Source organism: Heteronotia binoei, chromosome 1 (assembly GCF_032191835.1).
Source record: "Heteronotia binoei isolate CCM8104 ecotype False Entrance Well chromosome 1, APGP_CSIRO_Hbin_v1, whole genome shotgun sequence".
In the NCBI taxonomy this organism is placed as follows: domain Eukaryota; kingdom Metazoa; phylum Chordata; class Lepidosauria; order Squamata; family Gekkonidae; genus Heteronotia; species Heteronotia binoei.
Genome location: NC_083223.1, coordinates 218,856,325 through 218,874,441, shown reverse-complemented (window position 1 = coordinate 218,874,441; position 18,117 = coordinate 218,856,325). Strand labels below are relative to the sequence as shown.

The window sequence follows — 18,117 nt, the reverse complement described above, 5'->3', positions numbered from 1 at the left end:
ATGATGGAAGGATTAAAGATAGTGGTTAAACGTAAAAACTGTGTCGTAATAGGTGATTTTAACTACCCGCAGATTGATTGGGTCAATATGTGTTCAGGTCGAGAGGAAGAGATTGAGTTTCTAGATACTTTCAATGACTGTGTTATGGAGCAGATGGTCACAGAACCTATCAGGGGTGGAGTGAGCCTGGATTTGGTCCTAAGTACTGCCCAAGACTTGGTGAGAGATGTAAAAGTGATCGCACCTCTTGGAAGCAATGACCATAATGTTATTGATTTCACCATTTGTAAAAATAGAGAGTTGCCCCAAAAGACCAGGACAACACGTTTAACTTTAAAAGGGGTAAATTCTCTGAGATGAGGAGGCATGTGAAGAGGAAACTGAAAAGAAAGGTAAATACAGTCAAAACCCTTGGGGAAGCTTGGAGGCTATTTAAAACTACAATCCTAGAAGCTCATTTAAAATATATACCACAAGTTAGGAAAGGCACAAACAGGTATAAGAAAAGGCCTGCATGGTTAACAAACAAAGTAATGGTTTGCAGATGACACTAAATTGTTCGGGGTGGTGAGAACCAGAGAGGATTGTGAGGCACTCCAAAGGGATCTGTTGAGGCTGGGTGAGTGGGCGTCAACATGGCAGATGAGGTTCAATGTGGCCAAGTGCAAAGTAATGCACATTGGGGCCAAGAATCCCAGCTACAAATACAAGTTGATGGAGTGTGAACTGGCAGAGACTGACCAAGAGAGAGATCTTGGGGTCGTGGTAGATAACTCACTGAAAATGTCAAGACAGTGTGCGATTGCAACAAAAAAGGCCAACGCCATGCTGGGAATTATTAGGAAGGGAACTGAAAACAAATCAGCCAGTATCATAATGCCCCTGTATAAATCGATGGTGCAGTCTCATTTGGAGTACTGTGTGCAATTCTGGTCACTGCACCTCAAAAAGGATATTATAGCATTGGAAAAAGTGCAGAAAAGGGCGACTAGAATGATTAAAGGTTTGGAACACTTTCCCTATGAAGAAAGGTTAAAACGCTTGGGGCTCTTTAGCTTGGAGAAATGTCGACTGCAGGGTGACGTGATAGAGGTTTACAAGATTATGCATGAGATGGAGAAAGTAGAGAAAGAAGTTCTTTTCTCCCTTTCTCACAATACAAGAACTCATGGGCATTCAATGAAATTGCTGAGCAATCAGGTTAGAATGGATAAAAGGAAGTTAATCACCAAAGGGTGATTAACATGTGGAATTCACTGCCATAGGAGGTGGTGGCGGCGGCTACAAGCATAGCCAGCTTCAAGTGGGTATTGGATAAAAATATGGAGCAGAGGTCCATCAGTGGCTATTAGCCACTGTGTGTGTGTGTGTGTATTGGCCACTGTGTGATACAGAGTGTTGGACAGGATGGGCCATTGGCTTGATCCAACATTGCTTCTCTTATGTTCTTATGTTAACTAAAGTAATTGTTGCTTTGACCATCTTCACCAGATACAAGGTTTGATTTCATGGCTTTTACGGATAACAGAGCCCTGTATTTATGGCATATGGTATTTTGTTGTGGATATACATCTGCAATTGCATTATGACGCATACAGGTCCTCTAGGAGGGCAGGATGGTTACCCACACAGCATAGCCATTGGGCCTTTTTCCACACCAAGCACATACAGGTCAGTCAATAATTACTCTGCATGGAATTTCTTCATTCCTCATGCACAGCAGAATTCCTTGTAGGTTGTTTGCACATAGAAGGGTCATGTGAATTTAGTCTCATTTCTTTGCTAAGATCCCATAAGAGCTGTATGCACAGAACAGCTGTTCTGCATGCAGAACAGAATCCTTTGATCAGGGTCACTGTCTACACATTTTTAAATTTATTTCTGTAACCACAGGCGCATACAATTACTGAATACTTATAAAAATTTGTCTGGAAGTGATTTTCTCTAAGGCACATCACTGATTTTGTTTTCAAGGCTCAATGAACTTCAAATGTGCTAGTTCTTTTACTATTCTATTAAATCTTGTAAATCAAGCTCCTTACCTTGACATTGGTACCCCTGCTTTCCTATTACTCCCCTGTGAAAAAAACAATACATATATGGCAAATTAGGAACGGCACATGCAATATTGGCTGCATTTTTACACCATCAAGTTGACATGGCAGAGTAAGACAGTTAATGACTAGGAACAAATGCAGCATCTGGATGGTCACACTGGTGGTATTCTTATTTATTCCAGGAGATTCTTCCTGCAGGTGCACAGATGACATTCTCAGGGCTGAATTTTTCTGTTGTTTGCTCTGCTACATTTTCTGAAATGCCATGTGATTGTTCTTTATTGATTTTTATTTATTTGAAGTACTTCTTAGTCACCTCTGTTGAAATTTGTTTGACACAGCTATTCTTTTCATGCCCAGAATTGAATAAGATAGTTATTTATATACCATGTATTTGCACCATATATTTTTTATTTCAACTTTTCTTCACACATTTAAGAAGAAGGAGTTGGTTGTCTGTGTAGCCATTCAGTTTTCATATCACTGACAACATTTGCAAAGCTGGGCCTCAGGGCAGACTGGCCCATTAGCTTACCGGGAAAGTTCCCAATAGGCAGCTACTCTGGTAGCTTGGAACAAACTGAGACTCTGCTTTAACATCTGCCCCTATTTGGCCTGAATGTTTTGCTTTTCATGGCTATGGATACAGAAGACAAGGCCATTTCACCTACTATAATCGTGATAGTACCAGAGGTCCTGATGACAGCTACTACTGGTACAAGACTAACACAGAATGCCAACCTTTAAATCCTCATTGATACAAATAGGGCTGCCTAAACCTTATATTCTGGCAGTTTATTTATTGCAGTTGAAGTACTGGTGTCACAGATTTATTGCAGATTAAGAACTGGCATCACAGACTACTGGAAGAACAAGAATTCCACTAAATAATTTACAACCAGGTTTTTCTCATTTTGTTGCCTTCAGGTATGCATTATATACATGCACAACAGATGGATTCAAGCAATCAGTTTCCACCTTCCCTCCCTAGCCATCAGGAGCACCCACCTTTCCAGCAGCCAAGTGGCTTCATGGCTTCAGCAATATGGATTTTGCAGCCAATGTTTCCTGAACAACCTGTGAACTTGTAGCTTATTAACTGTGTGGTTACAATGGAACCCAGTACATGGGTCCCCTTCATACAATAACATGATGCCATGTTAAAACTATCACATTTGCCTACTGTTTGAGTTAATCAAAGTTCTGAATTCAAAACCTTCTTCAATACCAGTAAGGTGTGTGAAAGATATTATACTCATCATACCTGTCTGCAAACAATAGTAACTAACTACCAATAAACATTATTTATCATATTTCTGAAAAGAATTATTCAAGTCAACTTACAAGAAATCTCTAAGAACCATGCTATCATGCATATCATGCAACACAATAAGGAATGTCTGCGCATAAATGTTTACCATATAAAGTCTCGGCAGTGTGAACAGTAGGTTGGTTGTCTAAGATAGGTGGCCATAAACTTGTGCCCATTAACCTGATGGACCCTGCGCCGCACTGCTCCCTGACGCTTTCTGGGACGCATTCGCTCCCTAAAGACATGTTCTTCATTGTCCTTGGGTGCTGGAAAGAGAGGGGGGGGGGAAGGGAAGGAAAGATCAGCATTGATACATTTCAGGTATCCAAACTGGAAACAAATATAATATGCAGCATTAACCTAACCCAATTAACGTGTGAGTAGTTAACTTAAAATCACCTGTTATGACACAGATGTCACTCAATTTGCGACTACAATAAAAAAGGCAAATGCTATTCTGGGGATTATTAGGAAAGGGATAGAAAACAAATCATACAGTATCATAATGTCCCTGCATAAATCTATTGTGTGGCCTCATATGGAATACTGTGTACAGTTCTGGTCACCATACCTCAAAAATGGATCCCCTTCACACATTAACATGATGCCAGAGAACAGCAAAAATAAAATGATTGTATTTGCCTACCATTTCAGTTAACCAAAGTTCTGAATTAAAAACCTTCCATATCAGTATGAAGTTTTGTGAAGAATATTATACTCATCATGCATGCCTGCAAACAATTTATTTATTTATTTAATTTATATCCCACCCTTCCTGCCAAAGGCAGGCTCAGGGTGCCTCACAGATTAAGGGTCACACAATCAGATTAGGTGACCAAACAAGATAAAACAAAAGTAAGAACATAAAAATAATTATTAAAACATCAACAGGTCCTAGTACAATAGTTTCAGACAATTAAAATTCTAATGGTGGTAAGTAGCTAGATGGTCGATATTAGATGTTCTAAGAGGTCCCAGAATCGCCATAGCATGATGAGATAGATCCATTCCATTGGTAGTATTTATGGCTCTGTCCCATTGCTGCAGGTGTATGAAAATGCGTGGCAGAAGAGTGCCTTTTGCAGGACCTGCGGAATTGTGAAAGCTCTAGCAGGGCCCTGACCTTCTCCAGCAACTCATTCTACCAGCTAGGGGCAGCAACAGAAAAGGCCCTAGTTCTAGTTGATTTAAGCCTAACTTCTCTGATGCTGGGAACTGTCAGCAGGTTTTGAGACCCGGACCGAAGTGCTGGCTGGGGCATATGCAGGGAAAGGTGGTCCCTAAGGTATGCAGGACCCTGGCCATATAGGGCTTTAAAGGTAATGACCAGCACTTTGAAGCAAATCCGGTACACTATTGGTAGCCAGTGCAGCGCTTTCAGCACAGGCTGAATGTGCTCCCGTAAAGGAATTCCCATTAACAGCCTGGCTGAAGCATTCTGCACTAGCTGGAGTCGCCGGATTTGGGACAAGGGCAGCTCCAATAGTGACTACCACTAATATCAAAATCTTGACTACTATTAAAAATTTATTATAGCATTGGAAAAAGTGCAAAAACCAGAACCAGAAATGATTAAGGGGGTGGAATACCTTCCTTATGAAGAAAGCTTAAAGAGGTTAGGGTTCTTTTGCTTTGAGAAATGATGACTGAGGGGTGACATGATAAAGGTTTACAAAATTATGCATAGGATAGAGAAGGTAGAGAAAGAAGTACTTTTCTTTCTTTTCCACAATACAAGAACTCCTGGGCACTCAACAAAATTAATGAGCAGCAGGCTTAGAATAGATAAAAGGAAGTACTTCTTCACCCGAAGAGTAATTAACATGTAGAATTCACTGCGCGAGGAAGTGATGGTGACTACAAGTACAGACACCTTCAAGAAGGTGTTGGATAAACATATGAAGCAGAGGTCAATCAAGGCTATTAGCCACAATTTATAGCTCAAACACTACGTCAGAGCCAGTAGAACAGATTTTGAGCCCTGTGGCACCTTTAAGACCAACAAAAGTGTATTCGAGGTATGAGCTTCTGTGTGCATGCACACTTCTTCAGAACTTTTAGGGCAACAGTGGGAGGGCTTCTGGAGTTCTGGCCCTGCTGGTAGGCCTCCTGCTGGCACCAGGGTTTTAGCTACTGTATGACAAAAAAGTGTTGGACCAGATGGGCCATTGGTCTGATCCAATATGGCTTCGCTTATGTTCTTAACTTGAATCTTGGGCTTCATATGGTCCACCATTCTATGTAAACACAAAACCTGCATATATAATTTAGAATTCTGTGCAGATTTCAGCATCCTAAAAATCTTAATTCCACTTACAAAAACATTTTCAGTCCCGAGACTTAAAGCTGTGTGGCTTGGAGGTCTCCCAGAATCAGAACTGATCTCCAGACTACAAAGAGCAGTTCCGCTGGAGAAAATGGCTGCTTTGGAAGGTGGACTTTATGGCATGACAACCCTCTGAGGTCTGTCTCCTCCCAAAATTCTACCTCCCCAGGCTCCACCCACAAATCTCCAGGAACTTTCCAAACCAGAGCTGGCAACCCTAGTGTCAACTTCCAGTGAAGTCTTGGAAGCTAAAAGGAGACTATGTAGAATATTCAGTAGTTACGTTGATGTAATTCAGACTGCTTTTGCACACAGCTTACCACGCAGTCACAATTCTGTTCCCTCCGCAGCGTCCGGTCGGATTTCCTACCACCTGCGCCGGGGTTACAGGAAGTGCTGCGGCTTTTGCGTAGCAAATGTAAACTGGGTTTTAGCGGTTTATGTTTGCTACACAAAAGCTGCGGCACTTCCTGTAACTGCACAGGAAGATGGTGAGAAATCCAACTGGACGCTGCGGAGGGAACAGGATTGTGACTGCGTGGTAAGCTGTGTGCGAAAATGGTCTCAGTTATGTGGTTTGCAAATGAGTTTTGGTAGCTCATAATGATAAATTAAGTGAGGACCTTTCCCCTCCCTTCTTTAAGTTTCCATCTGGCTCAGAACAGTAAATGAACTTGGTATATATAGTTCCAATATAGCAGCCATAAAAGCCTGATCTCATCACAGCTCAAAAGCTACGCAGGGTCGGTACTTGTATGATAGATCACCAAGGAAGACTGGGGCTGCTATGCAGAGGAAGGCAATGGCAAACTACCTCTGTTCATCTCTTGCATTGAAAGCCTCATGGGCTGTATTGATGGCATGCTTTACCTTTATTTAGTTCCAAGTGCTTCCTGGACCAGTCCTTTGAACTGGGAAGCACTAGGAACTACATTTTGAAGACTGCAAGTAGCAACTGGGAAATGTAGCAAAAAATCCAATGAACATGCCTGGGTGTGCCCATTGTCTGTAATGCTTAGGGTACATTCCTCCCAAACCTCTCAACAGAGTGGGTTGGGAAGCAGTTCAAACTGTACATTCAAGGCTTTCCAGAGGTAATAGAAAAGCAAAAAGGCCTGAGGTCTCTTGTGCTAGGAGGCCTCATTGATGTTGTTCTATAAATCCATAAGGAAACATTTGGGAAGGAGGATGGGGCTCATAGCAGGGGCTGGGCTGGAAAGGCTTCCCTGTCCTTTCAGTCTCCACTGATCACCAGGGTATGCCATAGGTATAAATGACAAGTCAAAACAAAGAACTGCAGCATGGAGAATACAAATAAAAAATACACTGCTCCAGGCACAACAAGAGACAATTTAGTAATAGCCAATCATTTGTTTACAAAAATATGCAACATCCAAATCCCAAATATAAAGTATGGACTATGGTGGGTTGATCCAGTACACCATTTCAAATCTTCCTCAGGTCCAAGGATAAATAGGTTGAATCTAAAAAACTTATAGTCCTATTCATTGCTATCACTTTGAAGTGGGACCAAATCAGACTCCAAAGGGTTTACAATAATTGCTATCACTTTTGGAATGGAACCAAATCAGACTCCAAGGAACTTACAATTTTATCTGCAAGAACTTGTGGGGGGGGAGGTTGGGAATCACTGCAAACATTCACCAGTAGCAGAAGCTTATAATGATTATACAGGGAAAAATTTATTTTTAACCCTCACATTATTAAAGATAATTTATGTTACCAGTTTTCATAAATAAATGCCACTGCAAGGTAAAAATTTTGCTATTTTTTGCCTTCATTCTTAAAAATGTATTTCTATATAGTAGAAACTGTACAAATAAGGTTGCCAGGCAAAGGGTGGGGACAGAGTGGAGGGCAATGCTGCTGGCCTGATGACAGGTTTTTCCTGGAAGTGACAGCAGGTAACTCTAGGAATCTAGAGCTACTCACTAGCATTTCTGAGTTTCCCTGGAGGTTATTTTTATTATGCTGACAACGCTGACTTTTAAAAATAATTTCTTCCTGCTATTTTTTGGAGCAGTGGCAGGGAATGGGAGCTTGGGGCAGGAGACTCCCCATCCCCACTGGGGTCTCAACAGCCCACTGTACAGTGATTCATACACTATCCTTGCGTAGATGACCTAACCGCACACTGGGCATGAGAATGCTGGATGTGTCCCCTGCCTCCATGCAATTGCTGAGTTATGCACGGTTTGAATGTTTAGAGGATGGATACTCTCTTCTTGTTATTGGCTACACTGCATTCCAAATGTTGCTGATTGGGGGGGGGGGGGTGGTGGTGCATGCAGGCCCTTCCTCCATGCGCTCCAACCAAGCAGATGATTCCTATGGAGGTGGGGAGGGCAGGGGGCCAGCATGCTTGAGCCCATTTCCCCTCCCTGAACAGGGTTCATATGATTGATTTATGATACTAAATGTGATGGAGAATGGGAGAGATCACAACAGTCGACATCTGTCTCACTCTGCTATGGACTGCATGAAGGGAAACGAAAGATTAAGTGATTGAAAATCTTGAGAAGACCCTCACCCACCCAAAGCAGCCAATTTTGTGTGGGAGGCAGCACACGGACAAAGGAACTAATGGGCAGCAGAGAAAACACCATAAATGCAGGTTCTGTTTAACAAGAAAGGATGACACATAACGGAGCAAGATTATCCTCTCCTATGAGGTTGACAGGATATGAGAGTTACCTTCTTGGAAAACTAATAAACTGAAGAATCTGCATCTGCTAAGCTGCACTCCACAAGGCTTTGCCAAGAATGAATTCTCTATTTCAAAAAGATCTCCATTCAATATGTTGCAAACTACCATACAACTATTAAAGCCAAGCTGCCAACTCTCGCCAGAAAATCTATCAGGAGTTTGATGTACAAAAAGGAGAAGCTGATGAGGAAATTGAGAATAGGAGTATGCAATCATCTGACTTTCCTGTGATCAGATCAGACAGGTAATATTTGACACAGCAAAAAGCTTCTAGATCTATGCGAAAGATCCTGATTGGATCAGACAGGTAATATTTGACACAGCAAAAAGCTTCTAGATCTATGCGAAAGATCCTGAATTGGATAAGGAGTAGGGTGATCAGGCAATGCTTAGCAGCTGGTAGGAGGGCTGTGGGTGGGAATATGCGGGGCTGTAACGTTACATCACTTCTGGTTAAAAAAAATAGAAATGACATAACTGTAGCAATCACTCAAAATGCTATGGTAAAACCACTGAGTTTCTAGTAATTCCTAGAGCTACCCTTTGGCTGTTCTGGGGTTTTACTGGAAGTGACATGATGCTGCAGCTGGAGTCTCCTCCAGTACTTTTCTCCCTTTCTCACAATACAAGAACTCGTGGGCATTCGATAAAATTGCTGAGCAGACAGGTTAAAACGGATAAAAGGAAGTACTTCTTCACCCAAAGGGTGATTAACATGTGGAATTCACTGCCACAGAAGGTGGTGGCGGCCACAAGCACAGCCACCTTCAAATTTATATATAATATATAATTTTTTTTGACCACTGTGTGACACAGAGTGTTGGACTGGATGGGCCATTGGCCTGATCTAACATGGCTTCTCTTATGTTCTCAAAAGGACTAAAGAGTGATTTGAGATTCATTTTTCTTATTAGCAGTAGCTTACATTTTCCTTTCTCAAGGAGGACAGTTATGAAGGGGACACACGTGTTTTCTGGGGGAAGAAGTTGCTTTGTTGCTATTAGTATATTGTTATTATTTTAACTTGTTCATCCCTTGTGGTTTTTTAGGAGTGGGTGGAATGCCACAGTTAAAAACAGTTGATCCAGAAATCAGGTTTCCCATCTGGGGAGAAAGATGGCTGGGGATTCCTTCTTTTTTATGGGGGGGAGGGATAAAATCAGACATAGTTGTCCAATTCACTTGAAACTTGGACATCTTTAGTACATAGGGAGGACTTGGTGCCCTTTGGAGGAACTTCCCCTCGCTGCTCTGGCCACTTTCCTGCCTTTTGGGATCAATGGAGAAAATGGCTGGGGCACTTTTGGGGGGTTTAAAGTAAGATTCCTTTGTTCAATTCACATTAAACTTTAGGGGATGGAGGATTTCCTGAAATTCTGGAGCTGTTTGATTGGGGGGGGGGGGGGACAGCAGCTCTCCTCCCTTAGGAAATAACAGGCAGATATCCAATCTGACATTAATAAAAATGGAAATTTCCCCTGACATGATTTTCCAATACAATAGATACATTCATGGCATTTAATGAAAACAATAAACCTACCCTTTCTGAAGTTATGATATAGAACTAAGTAATGTTTCATGCCTAAACTACAGTCAGTTTGGTGTAGTGGTTAAGTGTGCGGACTGTTATCTGGGAGAACTGGGTTTGATTCCCCACTCCTCCACTTGCACCTGCTAGCATGGCCTTGGGTCAGCCATAGCTCTGGCAGAGGTTGTCCTTGAAAGGGCAGCTGCTGTGAGAGCCCTCTCCAGCCCCACCCACCTCACAGGGTGTCTGTTGTGGGGGAGGAAGGTAAAGGAGATTGTGAGCCGCTCTGAGACTCTTCGGAGTGGAGGGCGGGATATAAATCCAATATCTTCTTCATCTTCTTCTTCTAATGGCGAATAAACTCCATTATCACCTACCCAGTTGGACTTCCAGCAAGGCCTCCTCTTGCCCACAAACATTCCCTTGTATTTGCAGCAGGAAGCCAGGATCAGCTGGTAGTGCTCAGGGAGTACTATCAGATCCTAAGGCATCCAGCAACTGTTTCCTAATTTACTTCCCCCTTGTCTGTTTCAAACAGCTTTGGCTAGCACAAAGATGTCAGTGTTGCATTGATGATCCTTCAGATATAGCAAGCACAACCTTACTGTTTGTATCTTTCCAGGCATACATGCATGCAAGCGTGGCATTACTGCACTGGTTGAACAGGACCAGAATGCAATGACAGCATAACCAGTTGCAGTATAGGCAGCCCCATACTTTGAATATGTAATCTGCAAGAGCAAAGAGGCTTCTTGAGGCAGCAATGAAAGTCCAGCACCCAGCCTTAGGCCACTCAGCCAGTTCCATGCAGGCACAGAAGCTGCCTGTTAACAAAGTAAACCATGTTATGCTTACTTCTTAATGAAACTGCTGAGTTTTAATACAAACTGAAACAGCATGAATCTGAAGTGTCAGTACACAGTCTCCACCAGTTATAAATGAATCCTCAAGACAAGGAAAATGTGCTATTCTATCAGCATATATAATTCCTTACACTGATTTATTTGGAGGACACCAGATTGTTCTGATCCCCCCCCCCCATGCAATCTATGTACATCCAAGAGCTAGTGTTTTTTTTTTTAAAAGCACGCAGCAGTCTCTTCCCTGTTTTCAGCTACTGTGTTAAACTGAATGCTATGGGAGGTTGAGATGTGGTAAGAGATCACATAAATCTTTTTGTTTCCACCTGTGACTGCACCATCAAAGCAAAGCCATGCTGATGTGCTGCTGCTTCTAGCTGTGTTACATTGCAGTGAACGTGACACAGCTTTCCCCCTTTAGGAAAAAAATCACAGAAAAAAAATCTGAAAGAACTAACTCCAGGAAGGGGGGGGGGGGGTTGCATCTCTAAAGGGACTGCTTCTGAAGGATTCATCCTGGAGATGAAAGAGGTTGCTTGCAAGCACCTGGGTCCAAAAGAAAGGCATTACCATGACCAGCCAAAATGATATAGAGTGAACAAACATGGATTTTACTGAATTTCAGTTGTTGCAAAACTGTTTTAAAAATCTGACATAATTTCAGATTAAAAAAAAATTAAATGAGTTTTGGTATTGGACTCAAGTCACTTGGGCAAGTCAAATGTATAAGAATTTCCCAACAAGACATCAAGGGGTTTTTTTCCGAGCTCTAATGCTCGGATTCCAAAAATGTCACTGTCTACCTTGACCCTAAGGAAGTATGCACCATGAGAAAATAGCTGAAAATTAGCTGAAAATTCTAATATAACGGCATTAATAATAATGTTCTTCATACTCCTGAGAGTTTGTGTAGCATAAAGGCAAAGAACTCTGGAGTCTCTCCTTCAATTAGCCACAAACTTGTAGGTTGGTATTAGGCATATCTCAACTCCCACCTGCAATATTTTGATATATTTAAAAAAAATCAATTCTGCCTTTCCACCCAATTTAGGGTCCCCATGATGGCTAATATTAAAACATTTTGGATATTAACAAGCATTAAAAATGCTTTTTTTGTATCAGGAACTCCTTTGCATATTAGGCCACAAGCCCCAGATGTAGCCAATCCTCCTGGAGTTTACAGTAGGCCCTGTACTAACAGCCCTGTAAGCTCTTGGAAGACTGGCTGCATCAGGGGTGTGTGGCCTCATATGCAAAGGAGTTCCAGTTTGGTGTAGTGGTTAAGTGTGTGGACTCCCTACTCTTCCACTTGCAGCTGCTGGAATGGCCTTGGGTCAGCCAAAGGTCTCACAGAGCTTGTACTTGAAAGGGCAGCTACTGGGAGAGTTCTCTCAGCCCTACCTACCTCACAGGGTGTCTGTTGTGGGGGAGAAAAGTAAAGGAGATTGTGACCACTCTGAGATTCAGAGTATTGGGTGGGATATAAATCCAATATCATCATCTTCTTCTTCTTCCTGCTACAAAAAAAGCTCTGGGTAAAACATATATAAAACAATTAAATAAAACATATTGTGAACACACAAAATATAAACATAAATAAGGGGGACAATGCTAATTTTACAGGGCTACTGCAATCACTGAAACGATGCATGTGGAGAAGTCTGTATGCTCAGAAAAGGTGCTAAACAATTTGTTGATAATAAATGATAATAATAAACCTGGGAGACAATAGCATAATTATGTGGTGCAAATTATACCAGCAGGTTTATTTCTGGGCTGTATGAATATGGATTTTATTGACTTTGACTTGTTGCAGAATTAATAAAGAAAATGATTGTACTTGATGTTCCTTGTATCTGGCTGAAGAATTAGCAAGGGAAAAAAACAAAACCCTAGCTTAACTGAAAAGCAGTACAGTTCCTGGAAACTAGAAAAAAGGCTGTTGTATGGATCTGTTCTTTTTACTACAAGTGGACTTACAGGGAGTTTAATTAGTGATACTGTGGGATTTTTTCAAATAAAATCAACAATTTAAGTCCACCAGCTGCAGTAGTGATGATCCCATAGTAGTATGTATGATCTACAAAAATAAAGACATAGATGTCCTATCTCATAGTTGTTAGACAATAAAAGTGCTACGTGTTTTAAGGCTAGTGCCAACTGCAAACAGTTTCTGTAGTGCTCATGAACTCACAAAGCTGCTTTATACTGAGGCAGACCATTAGTCTATCAAGATCAGTTTTGTGTGCTCTGCTGCACAGCAGACCTCCAGAGTCTCAGGTAGAGAGAGGTCCATATCTTTTTAACTGGAGATGCCAGGGACTTGAGCCTTCTGCATGCAAAACAGATGCTCTGAGCCATGCCCCCTCTGCAACGTCATCCATGGATGGGTCTATATCAATTAAATGATTTCTAGCTTCATAGAGTAGACAGATGATTTCTATTATTCATAGTTAGATGGTTTCATTATTTCATAGATGATTTCTATTAGATTTCTATTATTCATAGTTAGATTCTTTCTAGCTTCATAGAATAGACCAGGGGTGGCCAACGATAGCTCTCCAGATGCTTTTGCCTACAACTCCCATCAGCCCCAGCCATTGGCCATGCTGGCTGGGGCTGATGGGAGTTGTAGGCAAAAACATCTGGATTGCTACCATTGGCCACCCCTGTAGTAGACAGATGATTTCTAAGTTTTATTCATAGTTGCTTTCACCATTGGCACCATAAGGTACCCTGAAAGAGTGGGGGCAGGGTTGCCAGCTCCAGATTGGGAAATACATCAAGATTTTGGAAGTCTAAGGAGGGCCTGGCTTGGGGAGGGACTTCAGTGAGGTATAATGCCATAAAGCCAACCTTCCATTTTCTCTACGTGAACTCATCTTTGCCACCTGGAGATCTGTAGTAATCTCAGGAGATCTCTAGCCACCACCAGAAGGCTGGTCTTGGATAGATTAATTATTAAAACAGAAAGAAAAGCTTATTTCAGCAATGGCAGTTGATCATATGCTATCCACAAGCATGCTGTATCCATTGATCTATACCTCTTAACCTTATCCAGATGAAAACAAGGCCCCTTTTGTGTATGTGTATAGCTCTCCATTCATCCCCTCCCCTCAGGCATCTCGTCTTTTTAATTTGTAAGTGTGTGCATAGGGCCTACCTCTCTTTATAGGTGTGAGAGGCATGACTGAGAACTAGGATGTAAATCTAATAAACAACCCCCAGGTTGCACTCTCCCCTTTCACAGTTCACTGAAGGCTCTTCTCTTCTAGCATGCATTCATTCCAGTAGTCTGTCCTGTCCTGGCTACTAGTATAGTGAAGAGTGCTCTCTTTTTTTGTAGAAAAAGCCCAGCAGGAGCTTATTTGCATGTTAGGCCACACTGCCTGCCTTGGGAGCATTGGCTGCCACGTGGCAAGTTGAGCCATCTGGAGCCCTGGCCAGTCCAGGCGGAGCTCCACTTCTGTGGGCTCCATCAGGAAAAAAAAATCCCTACCATAAATTACTTTTTATAAATGTAAAGAACATTTACAGTGTGATCCTAAGCAGAGTTACACCCTTCTAAGTACACGTAAATCAATGGGTTGAGAAAGATGTTAACTCTGTTTACGTACACATAATCCAAAACAAATGAGTATAAGCACTGACCACGTATTGCTTCCTTAGATCAAGTGAAGACAATCAAGCATCTTGCATCACCATTTAGTGCATTTATATCCAACACTCTTAATCAGTGGATCCCCCACGAGAAATACCTATTTATGTAAAACTGTATTTATCATAATCAAAAAGTGATCCAGTGTTCTTGCAGTTTAGCGACAGCAGACAGTTATTTTTAAGGAAATTTTGAATGTATGGCCTTTGAGACCAGTCTTTTGACTCTTTATTCTTGTGTATCTCTATGTAAATCATTCATTGTGAGACTATGGCAAACATGGTGTTTACAAAACTAGATTCCTACACTGATGTAAACAGCAAGCAAAAGATATAACAGCAGTCCTACAAGCATCAAGCCCCCAATTTCCTGTCCTCCATTATTAGGAGGGAGATCTTAACAAACAACAACAGAATCCAACCAAACTGTAGGATGGATAGGAACAATACGAGGATCTGCTGAGACTTCTCAGATGTGGAGAATGTGACAGGTAAACTCAGTAGCCTACTCACCATTTTTACTTAAAACACACACCACAGAACATCAGGTATAAATGTCATACTGAAGTTGATAATTCACCTTTTACTTTTTCATTTTAAAATGTACTCAATTGTCTTTAAATGGCTGTAAACAGCTATTCCTGGAACATTCTCTGTAAGTTAAGTAATGACATTTTCCTTCTATATCAATTTAACATTTTCAACTTCCAAGAAAAAAAATCAAGATATATTTAAAATCTAAGTGGTTTAAGTAGGAAAGCATTGTCTCTGGAAACAACAGGCAGAGAGAAAGAATAAATAATACACTGTAATGGCTTCAGATTATCTAAAGCAGGGGTGGGGAACCTTTTTTCTGCCAAGGGCCATTTGGATATTTGCGGGCCATACAAAATTATCAACTTAAAAAACAGTGCTCCCCCGAGGGAGAATGATTCAGGCCAGCAAAATTAATGCAAATAATTGTTTTTCTATTTGAAATCATGTGGGGAGAGCCTAATTTGGCACGCACACACGCACACACACACCGCCCACTGCCTAGGCAAATGCCTAGGTCCAGGGCTTTTTTTGTAGAAAAAGTTCAGCAGGAACTAATTAGCATCACATCCCCTAATATTAGCAGATTAGGTCACACACTCATTAGCATATTAGGCCACACCATCTGGGATAATCAAGTGCAAATTAAACTGGTAATAACTGGCTCCCAGCCCCCACCCCTGCCACCCCTCCCTCCCTCCCTTCATATGGAAACTGCAGCTGCTCCCAGCAGATCTTTAAAGGCATCCACATACCCCAGCAGCAGTCCTTCACAATGCCCACCACTCAGGCTCCACAGAGAAGGATCCTGGGCCCCACGATCCTCGCCTGCCAGCTGGGCCCCAGGGAGGTCGCCACGTGGCTCAGCTCGGCCCAGCAATCCTCAAGGGCCAGACCAAGTGATCTTGAGGGCTGTAAATGGCCCTTGGGTCGGACGTTCCCCACCCCTGATCTATGGCAAGAATATAAGAAACTGGTGGTGGGATAATTAAAAATTATCTTGTCAAATGCTTAGGGCCTGTTTTGTGAACTCATTTCCTTCCTTTCCAGGATCACCTGTTTAGGAATGGACATGAATTGGGTGATGAGTCAAAATCTGAACTGAACTTTGCCCAGTTTGAGGCTTGTGAGCTGAGGTTCATCGTCCATATGTTCACCAAACAAATTTCTGAGCTCTGGGACATTGTTCGGAGTAGCTTGGAAAACGAAACCCACCCACAAAGTCTGGCACTAAAATGCTAGGTAACGGTGGAGTGTTGACATTTCCCAGCCTTGGAAACACAAATAGGGGTCCTTGAAGCTTGATAAGCAATGCTGTCAGCCAATAACAGAGTTCCCTTCCCTATTGCTTGCAATGGAGAGGACAATGTCTGCAAGCATCCAAACATTCCCTTTGTTTGCGGGGTGTGGTGGTTTGAGACAGAACAGGTATATCAGCATACTTGATTCCTCGTCTGATGAAGTATGCTTAGAGCACACGAAAGCTTATATTCTGAATAAAAAATTGTTGGTCTTAAAGGTGAAACTTGACTCCTACTTTGTTCTACTGCTTCAGACTAATATGGCTGCCCACTTGGATGCTCCTAAGGCAATGAGTAAGCTTGAGGGTTCCTCCAGCATCTTCACAAGAAGAGTTCCTGCTGATGCAAGAAGCCTTCTGGATATCTGGAACTCTGTTCCAGGCATAGCCTCTGTACCCACAGTAGTGTTTGCACCTTCTACAAAGTGGATTGTGAGTAGGACTCAGCTCTGGAAACACTGGTTAATGAACTAGTATTGATAGCTTTGGGGACGTTTGTCACAGTTGTGTTCTGTTGTATTTAAATGAATTGAAATTACATTTTGAATCTGTGAACAATATTCTAGAATTTGAACCTAGCCCTTGGGACTCAGATACAATCCTCAGAAACTCTTTAAGAATAGGAAAGCATAGAAATTCCTTTTCCTTAGACCCTGGAGAGCTGCTGTTAGCCAGTGCAGATAACATGTACCCATAATCTGTTACTTCCAGTATTTGTACCCCAAGGGTTTTAACAGGCTATTTAACAGCGCTACTGCCACTGACACTTAAAGATGGTAAGCTGCTTTGGCTCTCCATTTGGGAAGAAAAGCAGGTATAAATACCTAAATTAAATATGAGCTAGATTCAAGTCTACTAGCACCTTAGAGATTTTCAGGTATGAGATTTCAAGAATGAACATTCCCTTCAGCAGATACAAGTAGGAGTCCTTGGGTCCTTATATCCCATTCTGAAGGTGGCAGGACTCAGAGTGTTGTGGAGAAAAGAGTCAGGATGGAAAAGTACAGCGCAAAATGTAACCAGCCTGATCACAGGGGAGAAGTGCTTATGGGGAGAAAACGAGCATCTGTAGTGTGATGTCCTCATTCACCACTGTGGTGGAAAGTGCCATCAATTCACAGCTGACTTATGGCAACCCCATAGGGTTTTCGAGGCAAGAGATTATTTGACGTGGTTTGCTGTTGCCTGCCTCTGTGTTGCAACCCTGGACTTCCATCTAAATACGAACCAGGACTGACCCTATTTAGCTTCCGAGATCTGACAAGATCCAACTAGCCTGGCCAGAGCTTTTTTTGTAGAAAAAGCCCAGCAGGAACTCATTTGCATATTAGGCCACACCCCGACACCAAGTCAGCTGAAACTGCATTCTCATCTGTTCCTGCTTCAAAAACAAAATACTCCTGGGCCCTCACCTGGATAGCCCAGGCTTGTATCTGACAAAGGGAGCTTTTACTCTCGAAAGCTCATAACCCAAAAATCTTGTTGGTCTTTAAGGTGCTCCTGGACATGAATCTAACTTGCTGAAACTAAATTAAATAAAAATGCAATCTGTTTTTTTTATACTGAATAATAAGGAATATAATTCAACTTCTCAGCTTTGGTTTCCCGGAAACTCTAAACTAGTTACCTACAGCATAGCAAAATCAGTAATGCAATTAAAAATCTTTACATAATTTAATTTACTGTAGATGCAGTGGAATTTAAGAAAAAAAAGAGTGGTGACAGGACTGGGTTCCTCAGATAAATGCCAAAATTCATTAGCTTAAATTTAAATAAACTAGCTGAGCACAGAAAAAGTAATTCAGAACTAGCAGA

The 18,117-nt window shown here is 41.8% G+C and overlaps 1 protein-coding gene across 1 annotated transcript in view; it reads right to left on the bottom strand.

Moving 5' to 3' along the window:
* The window catches only part of PRKCE (protein kinase C epsilon), a 563,878-nt gene that overhangs the window by 171,441 nt on the left and 374,320 nt on the right, over positions 1–18,117 (bottom strand). The window contains exons 3-4 of the mRNA XM_060247704.1: positions 3,476–3,635; positions 2,043–2,077 (exon numbers count right to left, since the gene is read on the bottom strand). Coding sequence (XP_060103687.1) covers positions 2,043–2,077; positions 3,476–3,635 — 195 coding nt within the window. The remainder of the gene's footprint in view (positions 1–2,042; positions 2,078–3,475; positions 3,636–18,117) is intronic.